General features: G+C 44.5%; 1 protein-coding gene across 1 annotated transcript in view; it reads right to left on the bottom strand.

Annotated features, from left to right (window-relative positions):
• Positions 1 to 23,826, bottom strand: part of SPTLC2 (serine palmitoyltransferase long chain base subunit 2) — a 112,000-nt gene that overhangs the window by 49,974 nt on the left and 38,200 nt on the right. Inside the window, exons 6-9 of the mRNA XM_065403816.1 lie at positions 18,837 to 18,930; positions 16,266 to 16,371; positions 12,727 to 12,946; positions 10,741 to 10,867 (exon numbers count right to left, since the gene is read on the bottom strand). Coding sequence (XP_065259888.1) covers positions 10,741 to 10,867; positions 12,727 to 12,946; positions 16,266 to 16,371; positions 18,837 to 18,930 — 547 coding nt within the window. The remainder of the gene's footprint in view (positions 1 to 10,740; positions 10,868 to 12,726; positions 12,947 to 16,265; positions 16,372 to 18,836; positions 18,931 to 23,826) is intronic.

The following is a 23,826-nucleotide window of genomic DNA, read 5'->3' as shown; positions in this document are numbered from 1 at the left end:
AGGTGTAGCTGTACCAATGTAAAGAGTGACTTGCACTAGGGTGGTTTACACTAGTGCCTGTCACCGTTTATATTAGTTTTGTCAGAACAAGTACAAAAACCTTAGTGCAAAGGTTGGTATTTGGTCACATGGAGCTGGCTTTCTTTGTTTCCAGCTGCCAAGGGCGGCTAGAACTACTATTTAGATTGTAAGCACTCTGAGGCCAGGAGCACCCTTTACTATGTGCCCGTACCATTTAGGAAAGTATTAACTACTTGTATGGCAATAGTGCCTAATACTATTTCTGAGGGTAAATAACTGCTGTAGTTGCCACAGGGATACTGTTTGATGGAGAAAGATCATGTCCTGAGACTATTCATGCCCTACCTCCAATCGACCCATCATGCCAGCCTTTATCACCCACTAATTAAATTGTCTCATCGTTTCCTTGTACTTCCCCATATCTCTGTAACCATCTGTTGCCTCTCTTGTACTTTGATTGTAAACTCTTTGGGGCAGGAACGTTCCTTTTGTTCTTTATTTGTACAGCACCTAGCACAAGGGGTCCTGGTCCAGAACAGATTCCTAGCCTCTACAATAATACAAATAAAATTAAATGAGAAGTTTGAGGCCCTCTGATCTAGTAACTCCTACTCCAGTGCTTAAGCTAAGAACTCCCAAGTTCCACACTGCCCCACCCCTGGCTTAGAACTGCTCTTCTCTGCCATCTCATCTGCTAGCAGCCAGTCATTTCTGTTCAAATGCTTCACCTCACAAACCCCAAATCAAATCATCATTATTAAAAAAAAAAAAAAAAAAAAAATTGGAGCTAGTAAGACGTGCTGTTTCACAACAGGAATATTACCTCCCTCCCAAATTTGAGGATTAGTGTTCTAGAAGCACTCTGTGGATAGAGAGTGCTATACATGTGCTATTTATTGAGAGAAAAAAAAGGATCTAGTAATTTTATTTGATCTCTAAATTGATGAAGACCGACAAATAAGCCATTTAAACAAAGCTAGTTTAAGATTCAGATTTCCTAGCTGCTGTCCCTGTATGTACATAGGTCTACATAGCTACAAAACCTAAGACAACATAGAAATAGCAGGAGTTGCTATGCTATAGGAACAAGGAGAGTGTACACACAGGTCTCACCTGAAACCTGAAGTGGTGCATTACAAAGTTTTTAACAGCTGCTACACAAACACCACATTCTTGATTAAAAGTCCAAAAGGCGAGAGAAACATACTGGAGAGTGCTGACACCCCAACCCAATAAACACAGCATCAAAGAAGAGATAACAATACAAGTTCTGTCAGCATTTGTAAACAAACATTCCTCACAGGACCAAAACCAGAAAGACCCCCCACCCCGCCCAGGTTAAAACGGTTTTCCTGGAGTCTGACCATGCTCCATGGGAGGGAGATAGGGATGCAGCAGCTCGCTGGATTTAAAAGACCCCCTGCTGGAGGCACAAACACAGTGAGTGATGTTTATAGCTGTCAGTCCCCTGGGGAGAAGCAGGAAACTCTTTATGACCCCCAAAGTATTTGTTTCTCCATCAGTTCCCCAGCCCAGCTTGGGATTCTCAAGGGCCGCAACAAAAAATGTTTCACTTTGCTCAAATTAGTTTTGACTGGTCTGTGGGTTCCGAAGGTGATAACTTAACACCTCATTAACAAGTCCATTATTAGGGGAAATTCAAATAAGCTGAGTTTAATGCTAATTGAATGTTTTCAAATTCAGCCTGCACAAGGACTTTTTATTCCCCTTTCAACTGCAATAGCAGCCACTGCTTCCGTTTGAACTATATAGAAATTGCCCAAGTCTTGACGTTGCAAACAAGGTACAAATAGCAGATTACAAACATGGGGCTGGAAGCCACTTACATTCAGTGCCAAGTATCGCTTTCGGGGCTGCTCCTTAGGTTGTACTTTGCATTATTACACCCGTGTGTGCACATGTAGGTCTCATCTCTGCTAAGAAAAATTTGCTCTTTTTTAAATTAAAGAGACAGCTATCTTGTAAAAACCTAATGGAGACCAGGCAAAAGGTAGTTTTATCTTGATTTAGCTAGTCTGAGGCGACTTCTTCACTGCAAAAAAAGGTACAATTTTACAGCGAGATAGTTTACTCAAGATAGCTGTGTCATGTAAATTGCTGATGGAAACAAGGCACTGTGGCTTCTACATTGACGTAGGTAGGTGAGGTCAACTTAAGGTAGGCGGTATAGGGTTGACCTTGACTAGGTACACTGGGATAAAGGCTACCTGTGCCCTGCCTTCATTAGAATTTTAGAGGTCAGACTCCTCAAGTTTGTTTCTGAGTTTCATTTTCCTGTTCTAATGCAACTAGCTCAAGACTGCTGCGTTTGGGCTCAGGAGCAGAGGAAGGATTAAATTAAAACTGTTTACACAGATTTCTATTTATGATTGATCTTAATTCAGGGTCTAATATTGGTTGAACTTTCCAGTTAAGATGGCTCTTGAGATGGGACTTGTCCACCACATCAACTTTTGCAATATCTTTATTTCGATCATGAGCTCTTGAAGAGGGAGAGTCTTACTACACATTTGTACAGTGCACAGCACAATGGAAACCATCCTTAAATGAAATGTCAGGATGCTACCATAATACAACATGAACTCAGAAAGGAAAATAAGTGGCAGCCTTGAACAAGCTCACCCCACAATCTAAGCTCCACCCAAAGCATGATGCCATTTAGATTGTATCGATCTTCAGAGTATCATCTGCATGCTTTGAACAGCAATGAAATAGTTACCAGTGTTGACTTTAACTGTGCAATCTAACCATGCCAGTGTAACACCCACTGAGATGTAAGGGACCAGTTGACACTCTGAGGGTTACTACTGTACCAATTTACTCTTGGGTTCATATTCAAGACATTCCTCACAATCACCAGGGAAGAAACTTGGTTCTTTTTTTAAAAGACTAAACTAACATTCTGCTCAATGACAGGGCAGACGACAGAAGAAGGTTTAGTTCACCCAACTGTCCTGATTCAACCCCTCCTTAACACTGTCCACAAAGGTGATCACACTTCTGTGAAATAAGAAGGGCCTGAGTGAGATTTGCTCCCCGCATGCCTCAAGTCAGTCCTGCTTACTGACAACCACTCCCTTCACTCCTGTCAGCCCTGTGAAGACAACACTGCTGGGGTAAACAAGCTGAATTCTACTCTGCCTGCGCATCATCAGCATCAGCCAAATTCCAAATGCACAAGCTATATTGCTGGCTCTTATGCAAGAGGCAGAACGGACCCAGCTGGATTCTCAGATCCCAGAGTAAATTTGTAGCACTGACAAACTTTTGACTCTGAAACTGAGCCAACTGGTTCTGCAAAAGTTACAGAGGGTAAATACTTATTAATTTATTAGATCATCATGGACAACAAAAGAGCACCCATTCAATACTCTGGTAGCCCTTGACAATAACAAACACCCTAAACTGACCCATCAAATCCCTAGATTAATTCAAAGGACCCAGACACAGGATAAACAAGAATTAACCAGTCCCACACAATCCCCAGTCCCATATGACTATGATCCATCCCCAGTCCCATATCACAACAGTCCATCCCTACTCAATCCCCATCTCATTGTGGCTGAGTGGGAGGATCTTTAAAGGTCCATCCTTCTGAATGGCGCTACTGCTGCCAGTAGTCAGGCCAGGACCCCAGAGTTAATGCGTATCCCAAATCCCTCTCCTCACCCTTAGTACAGAACTCACCATGTTATTTTCAACCCCGACCTAGTCTTTGAAAAGAAAGCATTTACTATTTCTGAGCACAGGAAAGAGCAACAGCCATCAAATCTAGAGAGGGCATAACCAAGTCAGGCAGATGCATCCGAGTTCGGAACTACTCAAGCATGCCCACTGGGAGGAAACCAAATCCTGAAGTGACCATCTTACTGATTTCTCTTCTTGACTCTCCACTCTCACTTGACTGAGTAAAAGAAAAATATCAGCAGTTAAATAGCAACAGTCAGAGCTTTTGCAAAGATTTTAAAAAATTTACTATTAAAAGTTTTCTGGGGTTTTTTGTTTTGTTGTTGTTGTTGTTTTTTTTTTTAAGGGGGCAGGGTGTCTCTCTGGGATTTTCATTTCCAGTAATATTTTGTATGTATATATGACAAGTATTTGGGCAGACTTGCTTCATGGCCATTTAATACACATTCTCAGTTTGTAAACTAGCTCTCTTGCTAACGGAAATTCTCGCTGGTTTTCCCTATACTTTGATTCTATCACCATTCAGTTGAGATCTGTTCGTAAAGCTCTTCACTGCAGAATCACAAGATCCAGGAATTGCCCGCTCAGTCATCCAGCTTAGCATGAATATTACACAGGCCCTTCACTACACCATTGCCATGAATATCTTTTGTATCCTGTATTTGCAACTTTAAAAGGACAGAACCTCAATTTCCTCCCACAAAGCCTTTTCTATTTCCTAAATATCTTTGAGAAGATGTTTTCCCTTAATATCTACCTTAAACTTCTCCTCCCATAGCTTCATTTCATTGCTCTTTGCTTTGCTAGGTTCTTTATGGTTACAATCTAGGCAGTCATTCACAACTAGTTTCAGCAGACTTGAATTTAACAAGGCTCAGTGAATTATTTCATATATTGGATCCTCATATTATCTGGAAAAACAAAGATTCACGCATTGTTGAGCCCCAAAGATTGTAAAAATCACAATTTGTACCAGACTTCATTTATAGGGACCACTTCACCCTACGCAGAAAGGCAGGTTCTTACGAGTTGTGAATTCAACAGACAATTCTATGCTAATGACACTGAATGTTATTAATCCTCTGTTTTAGAATACTAACATTCAGTGGAGACTGCAAGAGCAATGGAAGAAGGTAGTGCACACAGCTATCCTGCAGGAATCTAGCCAGGATTAGCCTCCTTACTATTGCAAAGATGCCACTGGATGCTTAAGGGCCAAGGGTCTGTTTTATGTCTAATCTGAAGGACACTTCTGGCAGCACAATGCCCTCTAGCACAGGCACTGGAATACTTACTGACTCAGGGTGAAGAGCGTCCCTAGCACCACACTACAGCACTAGGGTCAGTAACGAAGGAAGAGCACCTCTAATGAGTTATCCACACCACTTTCTACAGTACCTAGGTTTTTCTGGAAGCTGCCACATCCAATTAGTGAACATTCACAACATTGCTGAGCACCAGGATCAGACACTATCAGAGTCCACATGAAAGCTAACCAATTGGATTGCTTTACTGATTAACATGAGCAAACTGAGAATCCTTAATCTACATGTCAAATTTTTTTTTTTTTGGTGGGACAAGGCAGCTTGCTGCAGCTGGACAATTTTTACTATAGAAACTATCCCACAACACACCCTCCAACCACTTTCAAAATCTCCCCTCCTGGATTTCACAACTACACCTCTACCCCGATATAACACGAATTCGGATAGAACGCGGTAAAGCAGTGCTCCGGGGGGATGGGGCTGCGCACTCCAGCGGATCAAAGCAAGTTCGATATAGCGCGGTTTCACCTATAATCCGGTAAGATTTTTTGGCTCCCGAGGACAGTGTTCTATTGGGGTAGAGGTGTACTTGTTCCACCCTATCTCCATTCACTCCTGTAAGGCTGGCCTCCTTCCAGTTCTCTGAAGTTAGCAGTTCTTTCATTTGTGCAGCAACAATTTGTCAGCCTTGCAAAGTTTGTCACCCTAGGCACATTGTCTACTCTCCCATTCCTACCATGGTGATGAAGGATGACAAAAGCTAGAGGTTTATACTGAAAATTCTACTTGTCCAGGGCAATAATTTTTAACTCCCCTCCCCTGAAGCCACTCAACTGCTTCCTCTATGTCCTACCCTAAAGCTTGCCTTCGCTAGCCTCAGATCAACACTCTATAGAAAGCATTTTGTCATCTTTCATAACCAGGATGCTCCTTAAAAATATGGGGAAGTTCATGTTTTATAGAAATTAAAGTTCAAATGCAAAAATGTTTAATTTCCTTTATCGGAGGTCTTCAAAACCATGCAGAAAGACACGGCTAGACAGATGTCCCTTTTTCTTTTGGGGAGGGGCCCTCAAAGAGGGAGAAAGACAGGAGGATGTTGAACTGTTAAAACATGCTCACATCTGCAGCACTCGCCATTTATGCTTCCTCCGATGGGGACTCTGAATCTAGAAACCATCTCATTCCCCCTTCACTTTTTTATAATCATACAGCCGAATGCAACAAGAGAATGGATGCCCATACAAGCTGCAGTTAGAGGCTCTGTTCCTAGAAGATGGCATGTCCCACATATTTCAGATGTTCCCTTCTTAGTTCCTGTTACTTTTGTGGAAACATTCAAAGGCTCCAGAAAGCAAACTCATATGATCCATTTCAAGACTACAAGACTGTTGCTTTAGTTAGTTATAAGTAAAGTAAATAGAAGTGGTGGACTCTCAGGTTTGCAGGATAGGGACCCAAGACTGCATTGCTACAGAGAAGGACTTTGAGGAGCACCTATTAAGAGCAGCAATAGAAATGGCAGCAGCTGCCCAAGGACAGAAACATGGCTCAGCCATCACTTAGACCAGGCATTCTCAACCTCTCTCTCTCTGAGGCCCCCCTCGACATGCTATAAAAACTCCAGGGCCCAGCCCAGGGAGGGGGGCACGCCCTCGGGGGAGGGGCCTTGGGCATAGGTGCAGTTTGACTTCTGTTTTGGGGGGTGGGAAGGGGCCAGCAGGGCTCGAGCTACCTCTGCATGGTGGGGTCCAGGGAGGGAGTGCCACCTCCACCCCCTGACTCACCTCAGCAGGCCACCCAGCGTGTGTGTGTGTGTGTGTGTGTGTGTGTGTGTGTGTGTGTGTGTGTGTGTGTGAGAAAAGAGGAGAGAGAAAGAACAAAACCAAAAAGTATAACTCAAAGGTGGGGGGCTTACCTCAAAAAGTCTGAAAACAGCTTAGGGTGCAGGGAGGGGGGTGGCTAGGGACTGTGTGCGGGCAGGAGGGTAGCTCAGGTGCAGGAAGGGGGTTAGCTAGGGCTGTGCGCAGGCAGGAGGGTGGCTAGGGGCAGTGTGCAGGCAGGGGGGTATTAGGGGCTGTGTGCTGGGAGGGCTCTGCCAACCACAGAGCCAGGTCTCCCCAACTGTATGGCTCTTACCAGTTACCTCTGCTAGTGAAGAGGTGGTTGGGAGCTGAGGAGCAGCTTCAACCCGGAGAGGAGGGAACGCTGTGGCTGCCTGCTCCATGGCACCAGCCAAAGCAGCAGCTACTCAGCACTGCCCTGCCCACCTCTGGCTTCCAGCCTCAGATCTGGCCTGGGGGCGGGGAGAGGAGATGGGTGGGGGAGGGAGGTGTGGAGCTGCCCCTGGGACTGCTGTGCTCTTGTGCTGCAGTTTGGTGGCGGTGGGGAAAACGGAATGCCCTCCATGTGCCCAACTCTGCCCATGGGCTCAGGGCTTCTGCCCCACAGGGAGCACCAGGGCTCGGGGATTCAGCCCATGCCATCTGGCTTCAGTTCCATGGGGGGTGCTAGGGCTCAGGCTCTGGGTTTCAGCCGCAGCCCCCTTGAAAGGGTTCGCGGACCCGCAGGGAGCTGCGGACCCCCATTTGAGAACTGCTGACTTAGACAGCTGGAATGGCCATGTTTTCTAGTCTACCCCTCCAGGACACAGTCACTTCCACTGGTGCATGATGTTTTTAAAGCCATATGGGCTGGTTTGGACAGCACCATGTGGGCTCCTATTATGAATGTCAGCAGATAATAGCCAGCACTGACAGATTACTTTTTACTTCTCATTGTCTGTTTAAACTAAAGCTGCTATCCCAATCTAGGCTGCATATTCATGTGCTGTCACCTAACTAAATCTATTCAGCCTGCATTCGCCTCCTGCCTGAGCTCTGCAAATGGCCATGCTGGTTTCCATGTGTATTTTATCTAGGCTGCCTGCTTACTAACAGCCTGTAAGCTAGTGACAGCCTGCTGGAAAGACCTCAAAGGGAACATTTACTCCAACCGCACAATTGACTTTAGATTGTAGTAGCAGCAATATATTGTGTTGCAAGTTTGGAGACCTCTGCCTCCCCCCCCCGGGCTGATGCCTCATGAAATTGAGAAATACTTTTGTGAAGAAAATTCTGCTTCTTTCTTAGCTATCTCCTCCCATTCTATCCAGCAGGGAATACTACATAAAAATGACAGACTTTATGTTGCTCAGAGCCCAGAGCCAAGAACAAGGAAATCCAACTATCAGTTCCTTCTATGGCTTTGGCGAGGCCATTGCCTGCCTCAGTTTTGCCCATCTGTAAATAAATCTTAATTAGCTGCCTACAGAATGGTCAGAGAATGTTCATATAGCATGATGTATTACTCTTGGTTTCAGAGATGTTCAATAGCACCCCAGTACAGTCCTTAAGCTATCTACCTGTTTCCCTTCCACAGTTACCACTCATTAGTGCCATTATCCCTGTATCTTACATAATTTTACTTCCCAAACATTGAACATTATCCTGTCCTTAGTCCTTGTGTTCCAGTGATAGTCAAAAACAGGACAAGATTCCTTAAATTTACACTGAGCAGCAGCTCAGTCTGCACAAAGGAGTTTTAACCAGCTTTCTCCAGGAACAGGACTGCAAAGCAGCAGTGACGTAAAAACAATATATAAAGAAATGCAAATTTACGATCTCGAACTATAGAGGGATTGGCAATTGATACTGCACTGAAAATGAATTGAAAAAGGACCATTTCAAGTACTGTAGTAATCATCCCAGCAAGAATCACTCTGATGTAGTCAAATTGAATTTTTTTTAACAACTTAATGATATTCTTCCAGGAAAGATGAGCCTGCAGTGATCCATCTACCTGAGTGTGGATAAAAAGAAAACTTCAGCTTTCCAGGCTGTCAAATCCAGCACCTTTGAATAGCACTAAAATTCACATTAAAGTCTGCCACAATATGACATTTCTTTGAAACCACATACCAGCTCTCAAAGGCTTAAAACTTTTCTCTGGCAATACAGAAAAGTTACTAAAAATGCCATTGCTCCTAAAAGCCACCTTCAAAAACTGGTAACGTGTGCTCGTCTTAACCATTTATGTGGAACTTCCAATTAGTTACACATTCTTCAGTCCTCACTTGCTTAAACACAGCAGACATTGGAAGTGACCCAACAGAAGTAGTGCCTGAGGTGATCAGTTTGAAATGTTGGCGAATCATAGAATATTAGGGTTGGAAGGGACCTCAGGAGGTCATCTAGTCCAACCCCCTGCTCAAAGCAGGGCCAATCCCCAGACCAACGATCAGCCAAAGTAGCTCTGATAGTGTCACCTTTAGGAAAGGATGCATGACTCATCGCTTTGCCATAGTTGTATCCATCAATAACCGACCGTGTGGTAAATGCCTGTTCTTGGCGAGCTAGAGAGAAGGATTCTAGTGCAGGATACCAGTACTCAAATCATGGGCTCCAGCCTGAACCCGAACCATCTACCCTGCTATTTTTAGCTCTGCAGCTCAAGCCCCGGGAACATGAGTCAATTGACCCAGACCTCCGAGCCTTGGAACTGCAGGCTTTTCTTTGCAGTGTACCCTTAAAAGCACTCTCAGATGTGACCACAGATAACATTGCCTTGGTGATTAGCTACTTTTGCTCCCAGAGCTACCACCACAGCAACAATCAAAAGCATTAATTTACTTTAATATAGTATAAACAAGTTTGATTATTCCCGATTTAAGACAAGGAGAAAAGTTACCTTGAGTTGTGTTCAACATTCTTTTACTACAGGAGTTCTGTCAAGTCAACTAGTCTGATGGCCTTAATGTTACAGTGTTATTTGCAGTGTCATTGTGGCCTTGTTGGTCCCAGGATTTGAGACAGACAAGGTGGGTGCAGTAATATATTTTATTGGACTAACTTAAGATGATCTTGAAAGCTTGTCTTTCACCAACAGGTCTCTTTCACCAACAGAAGTTGGTCCATTAAAGATATTATCTCACCCACCTTTTCTCTCACTGTTACAGAGCAAATACAATTCTTCAGTGCATACTACCACCTTGTGGCCAAAAGCTCAAAAACACTATGAATCCAATATATTTGTATTAGTTTTAGAATTCAAAAAAAGGTGTTTGGACTGCAAATGATATGTATTCTGAATGAAATAGTGACACCCATCAACTTTTTAAAAAGGCTGATGCATAATGAGCATGCTATATTATAAAAAAAACCTGCTAGACCAAGCCTCAAGTTTGTTTCGAAACAAGGTCTCAATTTGGGATGATGCAAATTCTAAATACTGTAGTTTTGCTGCTAAATATTTCCAGTTACTCTGAAAAACTCAACCACTACACCTTCCTCTGAGTGATCCTAGGATCCTAGCAGATCACTCAGAGTAGGGAGATATGATGTGTTTAAGTTTGCATTTTTGAGAGAGAGAGAGAGAGAGAGAGAGAGAGATAAATCAATACAGAAGAGAAAATTCAGTACTGTACAAAATGTCAGTTTGCCTTTTAGGTAACATTAACCTGTCCTACCTTTTGCTGGAATTACCTTGCTAAATTACTAGCAGATCAGCATTAGAAAGTAGGGATGTTACAACTAATCAGTGAATAACTATCTTATTGCTTCAGGAATTAGGTTTAACAAAAATGCATGCTAACATATCTGGCAGCAAGCACAGTTACCAGTGCCACTGTTATAAAAAGGTTCAAGTTCCAGCAGTCATAGACCCCCATTCCAGGATTGGAAGCATTTACCAAATAGAAAATACTTACCAAAAGTTGTGCCATCTTCACCCATAATGCACTTCATGGAGGTGAGGATTTGCTCCATAACAGGTGGTGACAGTGACGTGGCATACACTGCACTATGAGAATGCGTACGGAGGTAGTCAATCAGCTCCTGACAAAATGAACACAGGAGGCCTTCAGATACCACCCTCAGTCAGAGCTTAAAGAAATAGGCTCCAGTGGCACCATGACCACTCTACAAATGGGTAGCACCACACGTTTCACACACATTCTCCACAAGTCACCTAGAAAAGGCTGGGAAGCTCGTAAAAAGCTGCTTACGCCATTTGTAACTAACACCTACTACAACTAAAGTGCTAACTGTAGGGGATGAAACATCCCTGTGCACTATACTTTGTATCCCAAGGCAGGATGATGGTCGATCAAAAAAAAAAAAAAAATTAACTCAAACTTAGACATTCTGCCGATGGTCACAGAATTGGGTTTCACAACAAGATGTCTGGAATTACTCAAGCTGTGCACAGGTTGTGTTTAGAGAGCAATCATTCTGTCATGGGAAACTGCAAATCAATCCTCTCATTCCTGTGTGGTGGTGAGTAGGCTCTGCAGATGGCTATGTATCATGTTTGATACAAATCATTGCTAAGCATGTCACTGAACAAGGCATATAAAGGTCACAAGGGATTTCTGCTAAGTGCACTATAGATAAAGGCAGCAGGTGTAACTTAAGAATTAGCAAGAACTTCAGAGAGCCACTCCCTTTCTATTACCCACTCCTCCCTTCTGCACTTGAATATAGCTTTTGCTACAGGATGGAAGCAAGCCATGTGGATGACAAGGGGCACCACACCCTGGAATGGTTACTTATCACTCATTGTATAATAAAACTATTCCACAACCCCCAGAAATGAGAAGCACTACAGTAAAACACCACAGCACATGGTGGGACAAATTCTGGCCTCTGCTATGAAAAAAAGCAATAGGACTGCACAACGGTAAACAGGCGCAGAAATTTCTCTCAACATATATTACTCAAGTTCTTTTACAATGATGCTATTTTTGTCCCCTCCTAGCACCAGAGGACTTTAGAGCAGTGGTTCTCAACCTGAGGTCCATAGACGCCTGGGGGTCTGCAGACTATATCTAAGGGGTCTGCGAAAGGCTGTCATTCCCATAGAACAGTGGTTTTCAACCTGTGGTTACAGCCCTGCAAATCTGCGGATATCTGCTTTATAGCCATGGACCAATATTTTGAGGATCAGATGCAGATACAAATTTTGTATCCACGCAGGGCTCTACCTATGGGCCAGGGACCCTTGGGAGTCTGCACACAACGTTTAAGATTTCCAAAGGGGTCTGGCACCTCCATTCTACATTTTTTAGGGGTCCACAAATGAAAAAAGGTTGAGAACCACTGCTCTAGAGCAGGGCTTCCCAAGAGGTGTTAGACATCCCCCGGGAGGACTATCGGGCATATAGCAGAGAGAGAAAGGACTATGGAAAGAAAAAAGATGCCTGAGAGCAGATGACATAGCATACAGTGTTGCTCCATAGAGCTTAATTAGGAGCTAGGAAACCCTTGCCTTCAGAGTTCTCACTGCTAGCTTCATTAACAGGTAGCAATTAAAAAATCCCTACCTTAAAGCACTGAGTAGCTATTAACAGAAGAATTGCACAACCTCTCCTCCCCCAGTCTCAGCAGCTTTAACTTATCACTCCTTCTAGGGAATTAGGAGTTCTTAGGGGAACTTTTTCCTGGATTCAACTCATCCACATTGGACAGAATTCCACATAACTGAACTGCACATCAATGTTTAGTTCCTAGTGTACCAGGTGAACTCAAGAAACAAGCTAACTCTGAAATTAGCAAGGCCTCTAGCGATGTATCCTGGTACAGAACCTGGTAAGGCCCTAACTATCTGCTACCCAAATAATAGTTTCCACTTTTTAATCTTCAGAAGCCCAAATGAATAGCTTGCTTCCTACCATGTCTCCCCACCACCTCTTTACCTTCTTGCCTCCGATGTATCCTCCAGCAGCTCCAAAGCTCTTGGTGAACGTTCCCATCATAACATCCACATCCTCAGGGTTAAGTCCAAAATACTCCACCACACCCCGGCCAGTGAGACCCAGGGCACCTATACTGTGAGCCTCGTCCAGGTACAGGTATGACTTGTACTTCTTCTTGAGGGCAATCACTTCAGGCAGGCGGACTATGGAACCCTCCATGCTGTCGAAATAAAACAGATCAAATCATGTTAGATTCAGCTTTAAGGGGTTTTTATAGTTGGGGTTCTGTTTGGAGATTCTAAACTGGCTTCTGTGACGTTATGAGTGTAATATAATATTTCATTGGAAGGTGACAGGGCCAGAAAGAGTTAATTAACTCAGACTGACCTGAGCCATGGCCGAACTTTAGAGACTGGTTAGGAAGATATGTAAATGAATAGAGCTTTGAAATGCAGGGCAGGTGTTTGCTCAGGTCTTGTGATGTAAGCAAACAAATCTTGTCTATTGCTATAGCTTTGATTCAAAGATCAAAAAAGGAATATTAACATTTAGGACTGGGGTCGGCAACCCACGGCACGCGTGCCAAACACGGCACGTGAGTCGATTTTGAGTGGCACGCAGCTCCCTGCCATGGTCCCGGCCCCCAGCCCCACTCAGCCCCCCCGCCCAACGCTCTCCCCTGCGGGGGCAGGAGGCAGAAGCTTGGTTCTGCGGCAGCCAAGCTTTCCCCCTCCCCCGCTTCTTCCCCCAGCATGGCGCTTTCCTGCCCCGCCTCCTCTTCGTCCCTGGCCAATCAGCTGATGGCCCTAGCGAGGGGGAGGGGGAAGAGCGGCAGCGTGCACACAGCTCCGTAGAGAAGGCAGTAGGGACGGAGCCTGGGGGAAGGGGGTGGAATAGGGCATATCCCTTCCATCCCCCTGCCGTGAGCCGCTCAGGGCAGGGGGCTAGGATCAAGCACCCCCATGAGCCGCACCCCATCCCTCTGCCCTGACCGCCCCCACACACACACACTCAGCCTTCTGCCCTGCACCCCCACAGCCCCATTCCTCTGCCCTGAACCCCCCCCACACACACTCAGCCTTCTGCCCTGCACCCCCATACCCCCAGCCCTCTGCCCTGAACCCCCCACCCCAACACACACCCAGCCTTCTGCCCTGCACCCCCACAGCCCCATCCCTCTGCCCTGAACCCCCCCACCCCAACACACACCCAGCCTTCTGCCCTGTACCCCCACAGCCCCATTCCTCTGCCCTGAACCCCCCCACACACTCAGCCTTCTGCCTTGCACCCCCATACCCCCAGCCCTCTGCCCTGAACCCCCCCACCTCAACACATGCCCTGCACACCCACAGCCCCATTCCTCTGCCCTGAACCCCCCCCACACACACACCCAGCCTTCTGCCCTGCACCCCCACAGCCCCATCCCTCTGCCCTGAACCCCCCACACCCCAACACACACCCAGCCTTCTGCCCTACACCCCTCACACACCCCAGCCTTCTGCCCTGCACCCCCTCCCCCAGCCCTCTGCCTTGACCCCTGAAACACCCACCCCCATGTCTGGGGTCCCGGCCGCAGGCCCTACTCAGCCCACTGCCGGCCTAGGTGAACAGAACCCCAGGCTGGCAGCGAGCTGAGCAGGCTGGTGGCGTAAGATCAGCATTTTAATTTAATTTTAAATGACACTTCTTAAACATTTTGAAAACCTTGTTTACTTTACATACAATAGTTTAGTTATATAATATAGACTTATAGAAAGAGACCTTCTAAAAACGTTAAAATGTATTACCGGCACGCGAAACCTTAAATTAGAGTGAATAAATGAAGACTTGGCACACCACTTCTGAAAGGTTGCCTACCCCTGATTTAGGAAGATACTTGAGTGAAATAGTATTATTGTCTATATGTCTCTTTGAAGGTTGTGGTAACCTGTATCTGAACTGTTTAATGGATAAATTACCCTGTGCTAATTGCCAGGATGTTTGGGAGAAGGAGAGTTAAGCCTATTGTTTTCTCAGGCCAAAAGGCTGCTGGAAATGCATGAGAACCCTGGGACACGATCCTGCTTCATCTCAGATCTGCTTTGGGTTTCAAGAGGGGGAAACCTTAAGCCACAAGGATCGAGATCCCCAGTCATTGACTGGAGCCACCCTGAATATGGACATTGGACTATAACCTATGGACTATTTCTAAAAGAATTTTTGGCAACTACAAGCTCACCTCTGCTGTGTATCTGAACCTCAAGAATTGAATTCAAGTCTGTATGTATATTGATCTTTTAACCAACACACTCTCTCTCCTCTTTTTTAATAAATTTTAGTTTAGTTAATAAGAATTGACTATAAGTGTGTATTTTGGGTAAGATCTAAGTGATAATTGGTAAGATCTAAGTGATAATTGGACCTGGGTATGTGGCTGATCCTTTGGGATTGGAAGAACCTTTTCTTTTATATGATGAGATAAGATTTTCAGTAATCATCATCATATCTGACAGGTGTGTCTGGATGGAGGCCTGAGGCTGGGTATTTAAGGGAACTGCGTTGTTTGGACTTCTGAGTAACCAGTGAGGTACTATAGAAGCTGTTTTGTGCTGGCTTGAAAAATCTAAGTATTGGAATATCCACCAGCCTTTGGGGTTTGTCTGCCCCGTTTTGTCACCCTGATTGAGTGACCTTAGCTGGCTCCCACAGACAGCACCGTCACAGCTTCCTACCCTCCTTCTCTTTACTTCCTTTTAGCAGTTACATAATTATCATGGAAGCATTATCTACAGACCATAACACCTCTATGGAAAGATTTCTTTTACAAGTGTTTATGTTTAAAAAACAAGATTTGTTGCATTCAGTGTCCAAATTTCCTTATTCTGAAAGTCAGCATCACAAGTTAAACAGATTAAGTTGCAGCAAGAATGACAGAGCAATCCAATGCATTTTGTAATGCGTTTCCATCTACAACAGATACTGCTTCTCTGCCTCACAAACCTCAGTGTCCTATGCTGCTACCAGTTAACTTGACATTGTTTGGTCTCCTAAATGACACCAACCAGGCCTGAGCCATGCCTTCCAACAGCAGCTCAAGACCACCTGATCCTTAAGTCATGAACCAGGTGCAAGGACAACTGATCTCCCATTTATATCTCCCACACAACCTCAGAGAAGTTATGAGATCTGCACATATTGCCATCTATTCCCATTAGCATGATCAATAACAGACCACTAGAGAAGGGAATTGGACTAGAGGGTAATAAACACAGTCTAAAACCTCAGCAAGTTTGATGTAAATAATTTGTTTACATTAGTTAGCATTTGTGCTGTATTTAGGAGATGGGAAGCTTTCCATCAGTACCAGCTGTTATTACAGTAGGCCACGTGGGCGGAGCTTATAGATCAATCTAGGACTAAAACAAATGGTCTCTCATCAAGAGCGACAGCTAAGAGGCATGCTCATATTAACCAGCTCTACTGCCTGGTCCAGCAATGGAACCCAAACCTGACAGCTGGATCTTGTGAAGAGTGTAGGCAAGGTAGAGAATAACTTGTACCTGTAAATTCCCTCCACTAGGATGAGGATTTTTTTCCAGGGCCTGCGGGTGCGAGGTTGCCCATGTACAATGGCATCTCTGAGCAGTTTCTCCAGGCTCTGCATATCTGCACAGGGGGAAAAAAAAAAAAAAAAAAGTAGCGCGATTCCACCAAACAGCCTTTAGTACTATTTCCCCATTAGCACGACACAATTAAATGCAGGAGCACACAAATGAGGTCACAGCTACAAGTCACAGCCACCCTCTGATATGAAGAGTGGCCCACAGAGACTAATACCTGTGAAATCTATAGAATCATAGAATCCCAGGGTTGGAAGGGACTCAGGAGGTCATCTAGTCCAACCCCCTGCTCAAAGCAGGACCAATCCCCACACAGATTTTTGTCCCAGATCCCTAAATGGCCCCCTCAAGGATTGAACTCACAACCCTGGGTTTAGCAGGCCAATGAGCAAACCACTGAGCTATCCCTCCCCCCTAAACTCTATCATGATCCCAAGTTCGGCCACATTGCATTTGAAGCCACATCTCCCGCAAGCCACATCTCATGTTAAAGGTGACTGTGGCTGTGTGGTATAGCACTGACACATGATTTCCGCTATAGGCCAGGATTTGGTCATCCCTGGTTAAGAGTACAACAGTACAGAGATTAAGACATCAGAAAGAGACAGACTTGGAAATAAAAGGGAAGAGAGAAATGGGTTGGTAAATGGCAGGTGGAGATGAGGGAGGGCATTTCATGTTTGGGAAAAACAAGAGCAGGCTTAGTGGTTGGAAAAGGAGCCAGAGAGAAGAGAATGAGTTCAAGGATGATGGGCCTGAGGCAGACAGATGGCGATTGGGCAAAGGAGGATAGATGAGGAAGCAAGTTCTCCCCTAATGTCATTTCTGTCTTTAAATAAACTGAACGAGATGGTGGGTGGAGAAAAGACACAAGAGTTAATAAGGAAGAAAATCTGATGAGACCTGATGGGGTTGGAGGTGTGGAAAGAGAAAGCTAATTCACAAGGAACAAAGCAGAGTAAAATAAGCAAAGGACAGTGAGTGGAAGAAGTTGGGGGTAGTTACAGGCCTCTGCCCTCTAGAAACACTGCACTTGGGGAGCAGAGACCAGAGGCAAGGCGAATGCACAGGAGAGGGCAGAATTCATACCACACCATAACAGTAAAGTGGAGGACTGTGAGCAGCAGCATACTCCAAGACATCAGTAGCCTGAATTGAGTGACAGTGCAGATGAAATTATGCAGGGAGGAGCAAGGGAGAGATTGATGTTGAATGACAAGACCAGAGTGCATTTGAGTGATGAGAAGAGCACACCACATAGCACTTGGAGATCCAGTTAATGGAATGGCTAATGTGAATAAATCATGAAGGAGTCAGTCCAGACTAAGAGCCCAAAGGAAAGAAAGACATTACAGATGGAGTGAACAACATGGAAGTTGAAGTGACACAGGATGAAGACAGGGAGGCAGAGGAGAGAGCCAGGCATGGAAAACAAATTATGGGGAGGCTGGCGGGGAGCATAGACAATCACAAAAAAGAGGAAAGAGTGTGATTTTGAAAAGTGGCAGTGGGAGGAGCTGAAAGAACCTTTTCTTTCTGGTTTCAGAGTCCAGGTACAGGAGACTGTGCCAAAGCATGGTTGCCAGGCATGGGTAGGGGTACTTAATTTTAATGTTTTTGTCCATAGGATGGACAATGATTACAGAACCATGTTAGGGAATCTTATTGCAGCCTAGATCCTGACCTTGGAAACTAAGCAATGACCTAAGAAACCATACGACAACCTAGATCATCTATCTAGGTTCTTACATGACTTTCACCACTTTAGTATCTGACATGGATTGTAATAAGATTCTGTACGTGTGCTGACCCATACATGATACAAACTGAAAGGTGTGAACACCAGCAGTCCCCCTGCATATGCCAGACAGCCATGCACTGGCTTTATATTAGGGATGTAAATATCGTTTAAAAAGTTAATCGCTAAACTACTAAAATTATATTGTTTAACCGATTAAAGGGAGAGGTCCCGGGGGCTCCACTCCAGCTGGGCCCAGGGCTGGGGGTTAACGGTAAGACTAATGCTTACTGGTTAACCATTTAATATTTTACATCCCTACTTTACATATGAAAAGCTATAAGGGGACCCAGAAATGCAACACCATAAAGTGCTACTGATTGGAGCAGAGGAGTACTGGCAGAGCTGGGAAGGGAGAGAAGAGAAAGCCTACATGACACCTGCCTCCAATGTCTAGATTTAATCAGATACCCACATTTGCATAAGCACTAATTTCACTCACCCAGTTTAAGAAATCTCTTCCATAAGTGTCCTTTCAACAACCTTAAAAAAAACCTGTATTTAATGGCCAATTTGCAGAGAATAGAGCTTCCAATCCAGGGTTTGCAACACTATTAACTCCAAGGTGCTAGCAGCCCCTAAGAGCCTCTAATTACTGGAAATGGGTTTCCCAGTTGGACATTCAGATTTACAGCAACAAGAGGCAAGGTTCTCAGAAAAGAGTGTGATGTGTCTGAGCTACAAGAGGAAGTGCCCCCTCAACAGGTACTCACTGTTGTGCTTGAAGATTCGAATAGTTGCTCCTGACAGTCTTGCTCCAAGCACTAGTGATGCATGATTCAGCTCATCGCTCAGTATCAAACAGCCCTGCACAAGGGGAAAAAATGAGGCAAAAAGGCTGAATAGACTCAGGTTAACAGCAGAGCAGTGTGATAAGACCACTCTTATTTGCCTTTAGTCAGAGTACTCTTCAAACGGCTGTGTTTGTATTAGACGAGACAGCTCTGCCTTTAACTATCACTAGTAATGCACATCCCAATATCCTGCCATGAAGTCAAGATCAGTGATTCACCATATGAATCCTGCGGAGGATAAGTGAAAGCCATACCTTACTAGGAAGTGCTGTGTGCTATACATGGCATCTACACACAGCTGGTCATAGTGTCAGTTTGTGAAAGCCGAGTATGTCTGAAAACAATTTAATCCCTTCTCTCAGGGAGAAGATAAGATTCCCTAATGTCGTTGAACTAGCACCTACTAGTCCTGTGATCAGCCTTATATTAAAAGACACGGGTTTTGCTATTAAGCAATTACAAGGAGGTTTGTTAAAATCAGTGTTCACACAAAACGGAGAACAGGAAATGTAGCACAAAACAGGAAGTTTCCAATGCAGCCTGACTCACCTTCAGGAGGTCTGCATATTTCTGACCGCACAACCCTTATGGATTTCACACCATCCCCAGCTTTCCATCCCCAGCCTATCTTTGGCTCCGTCTACTAGGAACTTGACCGGCTGCTGCTAACGATTGTCAGCAATGTGCCCGTCCCCTCCAGAACCTGGTGCTGAAAACTGTAGAAAGGACACAACTGTTCTCAATCATGTTTTGCCAGTGTTGAAAAACTGACCATGTCCTACCTGCATTACAATTATGCAGTTTTCAGCATCAGTTCAGGGCGTCTTGTTGCTGACAGCCCATGGGGAGCAACATATCAATTACCTCGTGCCGATGGAGCCTATGAGTCCCTCTTGCTGGCTATGCTGACTAGACACTATTGGGGTAAGGTTAGGTTCTATTATTGTGCTCTCAATCCCCTCACTGATGACAACAGTAGAATGGAGTTTAAGTAGTAACTGAGGATGGCACTAAAGCTTTTGAAGAACAGAGAGAAATAAAATACTCAAGCAGTTCATTTGTGACCAGCACAGCTGTGGTGACTTCTATTTTAGGCTTATCAAGTGTGATGTAAATGTCTAGTTACAGTGCTAGTCTTCCTGATTAGCTAACGGGTTACCTCTGGACAGCTGAGGTTGCAATTGCTGGTCATTACTCTTACTACACCCAAGGAGGTGCTAAGTGCCTCACAGATATTATAGCCTGGTTCATATTTGAGAATCTTGAGTCTACAGTTTAAGCAGGATAGGTGACAAGGAGCTCCAACAAGTGGGGGAGGAGAAGTTTCACCAAAAAGTCGAGACAATATGCATTAGTGAGGACTTTTCCTACTAAATTTAAATGTAAAGTTATCCAAAACAGAGCCAATTGATAAAATAGCCTGTGCACAAATGGGGACTGGGAGACACCAACCAAATTCCCTTTGAGTTTTGGTTGCCTTCTCCATGTTCCTATTAGTGCATCAAGCTATTTATGCTTCCATGAGAGGCCTGTGACTGGAATAGCTGGCGGTGCCACAGGTCAGGATTGAGAGTTGTGTGGATCAAGAAAGGTTAGTCATTCATTTTCAGTGTCATAAGGAGTTGAGAAAAGACAGTTACCTTTTCCGTAACTGGTGTTCTTCGAGATGTGTTGCTCATGTCTATTCCACAATAGGTGTGTGTGCTCGCCACGTGCACTGGTGCCGGAAGTTTTTCTGCTAGCAGTACCCTCAGGGGAGCGCCCTAGCGACACCTGGAGTGGCGCCTCCATGGTGCAGTATAAGGGGCACTGCGCGCTCCCCCCACCCTCAGTTCCTTCTTGCTAGACAACTCCGACAGAAGGGAAGGAGGGCAGGATGTAGAATAGACAGGAGCAACATCTCGAAGAACACCAGTTACGGAAAAGGTAACCGTCTTTTCTTCTTCTCCGAGTAATTGCTCATGTGTATTCTACAATAGGTGATTCCAAGCTGTATCTGTTGGAGGTGGGAAGTTCAAACTCTCGGGATGGAAAACGGCCCTGCCGAACCCGGCGTCCAACAAGACCTGCGCCTTAGTCGAGTGCACCTTCACAATTGGTGGCGGAGGGATTCCCGCCAGGTCATAACAGGTACGGATGCACGAGGTGATCCAGTTGGAGAACCGCTGAGTGGAGATGGGCCGACTTTTCATGCGCTCGGCCGAGGCGATGAACAGTTGCAAGGACTTTCTGAATAGCTTAGTCTGCTCCAGGTAAAAAGCCAGAGCCTGTCTCACATCCAGCGTGTGGAGGCGGCACTCCTCACTGGACGCATGGGGCTTGGGGCAGAGGATTGGCAGAAAAATGTCCTGACCCATGTGATAGGTGGAGACCACCTTCGGGAGGAACGAAGGATGTGGGCGGAGCTGGACCATGCCCCAGTACAGGTGCTCTAGCTAAACTAAACAACTAACTAACTAACTACAGGTACCATACACTGAAGTTTTGGGGACAAGCTCCAGCAAAGCTGGAGCACAACAGTTCTGAAGCACCTTCACTGGCGACAAGAAGGAACTGAGGGTGGGGAGAGCACACAGTGCCCTTCATACCGCACCATGGAGGCGCCACCCAGGGGTCGCTAGGGTGCTCCCCTACTGGTACTGCTAGGGGAAAAACTTCCGGCACCGGTGCACGTGGCGAGCATGCACACTTATTGTGGAATACACATGAGCAATCACTCGAAGAAGAAATACACATTTGACAGCCAGAGGAGACCTTATGAAATGTTCAGAACAGCAGAACAATCAGTTTGACAGTGGCGCTCCGAAGGAAAGAGGCTATCTTCTTGGGTTTAATAATTACTGAACACAGCAACAACCATGATGCTTAATTATCGCGCATATCCTGTAACATTCCTATTACTGTAAGGGACAGAAAATGTTACAACTTTTAAGTTGATACAATCAACAAGAGGCAAGAATATCATCTATTAGGGTACATCTATACTTCAATAAAACACCCACGGCGCAGCCGCTGTGCATCAGCTGACTCGGACTCGGCCTGCAGGACTAAAAACAGCAGTGTAGACATTCGGGCTTGGGCTGGACCCTGGGCTCTGAAAACCTCCCGCCTCATAGGATCTCAGAACCAGAGTCCAGCCCAAGGCCAAACATCTTCACTGCCATTTTTAGCCCTGTGAGCCTGAGTCAATTGACCCGGCTCAGATTTCATGCCAGGGTTTTTTTTTTATTGCAGTGCAAACGCATGTCACCCAGCATCCCTCAATGTGCCCTTCCTATCTAAGTATATTTACATGGCCTTCATCACCATAATAGCCGAGTATCACCTAATTAGGTTTTAAAAAACCCAATCATCTGCAGACTGGGAAAGAAAAGAAAAGCCTTGGGCCTTGACATTTTAGCATTTGTGTTCCTTCAGAAGATCCAGAAATGCTGGTTAACCTCACTCACCACCTCTGAGGCTTCTTCTAGAGAGATACTGATGGTATATTAAATAAATCTATATTGGATCTATATCGATGAAATAAATACTCATCTGTTACACTGTAGTCATGGAGGATTTCAGTTACCTACAATAGATATCTGTTGGGTAATGGACAACCAGAATCAAGTATACACAAAAGAAGAGCCTATGCCACACAGAAGACAAGTTTAGGATCCAGGAAGTTTGCAGAGAAACCTGTATCAACACCATTTCACTGAGGGACAGGAAGTAGTGAAAAACCACGTGGAAAAGTTGTCACTGGCTATTTAAATCACCCATAGTAAAGACTGTGGGATTCACACAACATGGCATTTCAAAGATATTAGATTTCGGGAAAGCTAGATTTTGAGCACTAATACTTTTACATAAGATGCAATCGGAGGAAGAATTAATATCTATCAATGTGGAAAACAGCTAGTAAATTCCAAGAACACACATAATTAAGGCTAAAGAGACCATGTATCTTCCAAAACAAAATGCAAAGGGCATGAAGTAGTTGCTTCACCAGGGACATGCTCCAGAGTCTTAGAAGAGGAGACGGGACACAACCACACGACAACAGAGGGTCAGGTGAGACTTGTAGAGGAAAGACAAGGACATCCAAAAAAGCAGAATTATCTAATCTTAGACAAAAATGAATGGGGACTTTATAATTATTAGGCAAAATGAAAAAGAAAGCAGGCTTATTACTAAAAGGAATGAAAATAGGTGAAAATTACTGGTATCTCTTATGCATACAATTGACAAAAGGAAGACTAACCCTATTAACTTTAATTTTCAAACTATATCAGATGCAATCAATGCAAAGTGACTAACTTAAGTAAGAATGTTTAAAAAAAAAAAATCTAAATTTCCATTGCTGCATCAGAGATATGCATTCTCTGGTCAGCAAGTTAAATTATCCTTGCAGCTGACACTAGCTTTTTTTGAATTTTCATTCCCTCCCCATAGTCTCTACGAGCTCTTGAACTTTTCTCCCAAACCTGCTACTGTTTCTAGCATCTATTCCATTCTTATTGTTATTAATGATATATAACAGGGTTCTAGAATGTCTGGAGAAAATAATATGAATACTTCAAATTTTGATGGACTATCCCAAATCTGGTCATTTTAATTTCTATTACTGGATTGAGATGAAACACCTTCTGAAGACCCTTCTTCATCACACACCCCTAGAAATCATCTCAAAGCACAAATGTAAAACAATTAAGATCCTTGGATGAGAATAACTATATAAATGGTAAGTAACACTGAAATTTATCAAATACTTGATAAATCTGTCACAAAATCTTATTCATTACTTCAGATTGTCTTAAATACAAAAACAAGGCATCTTGAGAAAAAACAGGAAACCTAGGACTTGAAAGACTTTACCATGGTAAATGTTCTCACACAGGGATAGAAAGTTATGGCAGCAGCTAAGTCA

This window comes from Emys orbicularis, chromosome 4 (assembly GCF_028017835.1).
Source record: "Emys orbicularis isolate rEmyOrb1 chromosome 4, rEmyOrb1.hap1, whole genome shotgun sequence".
Taxonomy (NCBI): domain Eukaryota; kingdom Metazoa; phylum Chordata; order Testudines; family Emydidae; genus Emys; species Emys orbicularis.
This window is presented reverse-complemented; position numbering and strand designations above follow the sequence as displayed.